The sequence below is a fragment of the Arachis ipaensis genome, chromosome B3 (genome assembly GCF_059453495.1).
Source record: "Arachis ipaensis isolate K30076 ecotype BB chromosome B3, ASM5945349v1, whole genome shotgun sequence".
NCBI lineage: Eukaryota > Viridiplantae > Streptophyta > Magnoliopsida > Fabales > Fabaceae > Arachis > Arachis ipaensis.
The window spans coordinates 106061587-106064558 of record NC_142438.1 but is presented as its reverse complement, the minus strand read 5'-3'; the positions used below and the strand labels follow the sequence as shown (position 1 = coordinate 106064558).

Genomic DNA, 2972 nt, shown 5'->3' with positions numbered 1-2972 from the left:
TTTGGGATGACCCTTACTTGTGGAGGTGCGGAGCTGACCAAGTAATCAGAAGATGTGTGCCAGAATCCGAATTCCAATCCATTCTCCAATCTTGCCACTCATCTGAGAGTGGAGGCCATTTTTCCCCTCAAATAAATGCTCGACAAGTTTTGAATTGCGGATTTTGGTGGCCAACATTGTTCAATGATGCAAATCAATTTTTCCAAAGTTGTCATCAATGCCAAAAGTTTGAAAATGCATCCCAAAGGGATGAAATACCCAACAACTAATCTTGTTTTGCAAAATTTTTTATGTATGGGTATTGACTTTGTGGGCCCATTTTCAAACTCAAATGGGTTCTTATACATTTTGTTAGTTGTTGATTATGTGTCAAAATGGGTGGAAGCAGTTCCAACCCAAACTGATGATGCTAACACGGTTGTTTCCTTTGTGAGGAACAACCTCATTTGCACGAGCAATCGTGAGCGACCAAAGAACTCATTTTTGTAATAGGAAGTTGGAGGCGTTGATGAGGAAGTATGGTGTGATTCATAAAGTTGCTACTGCTTGTCATCCTCTTATAAATGGCCAAGTTGAGGTTTCAAACTGTAAAATCAATAGGATTCTGGAAAAGGTGGTAAAACCCCAAAGAAAAAATTGGAGTGCAAGGCTAGGAGATGCTTTGTGGGCCTACCAAACTGCATACAAGACATCAATAAGAATGAGCCCATTTCAGTTGATTTATAGTAAAAGTTACCATCTTCCTGTTGAAATTGAGCACAAGGCCTACTGGGTGGTAAAAGAGTGCAATATGGGCATGCAGAAGGGGAGTGTGGAGAGAAAATTGCAATTGGAGGAACTAGAATTCCTAAGACTAGAGGCATATGAGAATTCCAAGATCTATAATGAGAAAACCAAGGCAGTACAAGATCAGAACATCTGGTAAAAGAACTTTAGAAGTGGTGATTTGGTGTTACTTTATAATTCAAGGTTGAGGTTAATGTCAGAAAAGCTAAGATCAAGGTAGGATGGCCCATACAAATTGGAAAAGGTTAAGTCCTATGGTGTGGTTCATCTGCGTTATCCATCAAATGAGAATACTTTTAGGGCGTATGGGTATCGATTCAAGCTATATCACTATGCCAACCTAAGAACAACAAGGAATTTGAGGTGTTCCTCTTGGAAGATTGACCCAGTGCAAAGGATTGAGCTTCAGGCCCATCAAACTTAAGGACATTAAAGAAAAGTGCTGGGTGAAAGACACCCCACCATGATATAATCTTCTAGTTTTCCTCTTTGTATATGGTTTAGTACTAGTTTTCTATTTCTTCTTAGTTGCATTTCTTAGATTTTCTTAGTGGAATTAAGATTTGGAAGAGTTTGGCATTGTTTTGGTTGTTTGTTATGTGCTCACAAGGTTTAATTTGATGAAAATAAGCAAAGATTGCTAAGTAAAATCATGCGTACACATGACCCATGCGTATCCATTATTCTCTAAAACTTGCCATATCATGCGTACGCATAAAGCATGCGTACACATGATGCCAAACCAAAATGAAAATGTTTTTGTCTGAGCATCATGCGAGTATTGTGCGTACACACGATCCCAAACTAGAGTGAAAATATTTTTTTGCAAGCATCGTGCAAGTATTGTGCATACCCACGATGCCAAACCAGAATGAAAATATTTTTATGTGAGCATCGTGCGAGTACTGTGTGTACACACTATGCCAAACGAGAGTCGAAAGTGATTTGTGTGTGCATCATGCAACTACAGTGCGTACGCACAATGTTAAATGTTCAAGCCCTTGTTTTTGATGTCATGCGTATGCATAGATAATGCGTACGCATGACCCCCCTCTTTCACATCAGAGAAGAGTGCGAGCCTTAGTCACTCGCATTATTCCCTTCCCTTCTTTTCTTCTCTTCTTCCTGCTTCTACAACCATCTCGTTAGCTCACTTCCAGTGAGCCACTGACATCGGCGCTACCACCATTTTCTTCCCCATTATTCTCTTCTCTTTCTCTCTTTCCTCCTTTCATCTTCTGTCGCACTCCAACTAGTCAGCGGCGGTGCAAGAATAGGGTATCCCTGTTTGTCTCACTTTTCAGCTCGTTTACTACCACTGGTGCCACCTAAGTCGTTGGCCACTGTTGCTGCTCAATTCAGCAACTTCCCTTTCCTTTGCTCTTATTTGCTCTGTTCTAGGTTTAACTTCATTTTTGTTTTTATTTTTTATTCAATTTGATTGATGTTGCATTAGTTAATTTTGATTAGTTAGTTGGTTAAATTAAATTTTTGTTTTAATTTATGTTCAGGTTCATTTTAGGATTAGTGTATCTTGTACATATTTGCCTATGCTTTTATGTTCTCGAGCTGGGATTGAATTTGTTTTTCAATTTATGTAGATTATTTGGACTGTTATGAGGCTGATTATTTTTATTTATGTTGTTATTTGATGCTTTGATGATTAACATTGTGAATTTGGTTGCGACGAACTCTTGGTTGTGTCATTTTATTTATTGTAGGATGATGTACATCAAGTATTTCTTAAAAGGACCCAAAGAGATTATGAATGAATTATGGGTCAGGTCTTTAAGAATCCATGCTTGTTCTTATATGATACTTATTTTTTATGCATTGATGGGGATTTGATTTGTCTGTAAGTGACTCAAATTTCTGATTTTATGACTACTGTGACTTTCGTCTGAGTCTACAAGCTTAGTGAATGGATCCTCTCTAACCCAATTATATCAACTTATTATGCTTTATAAACTTTGGGTTCTGTTGAAAACAGATTTCACAAGTTGAAACTAAGCTTGTACTCTTTAATTACTGAGTGTCATTGATTCTTGAATTTGTTTTTTTCACGCTGTTTGATCATGTTCTTGCTTCATTCTTACATTAACTATTTGTGGATATACCTATATAATTATCTTGCATTCTCAATTACATGTTGTAACTACCATGTGATTTGGAACTCTTACTTTTGT

At 37.5% G+C, this 2972-nt stretch overlaps 1 protein-coding gene across 1 annotated transcript; it reads left to right on the top strand.

Annotated features, from left to right (window-relative positions):
* Positions 1 to 508: 508 nt before the first annotated feature.
* LOC107633397 (uncharacterized) lies at positions 509 to 925 on the top strand. The gene has a single exon (XM_016337034.1). It carries the CDS (start codon positions 509 to 511, stop codon positions 923 to 925), a length of 417 nt encoding a protein of 138 aa, XP_016192520.1.
* Positions 926 to 2972: the final 2047 nt, after the last annotated feature.

Bases quoted from the DNA above. Each gene is read 5' to 3' on its own strand.
- LOC107633397 (XM_016337034.1), top strand. From the start codon at position 509: ATGAGGAAGTATGGTGTGATTCATAAAGTTGCTACTGCTTGTCATCCT.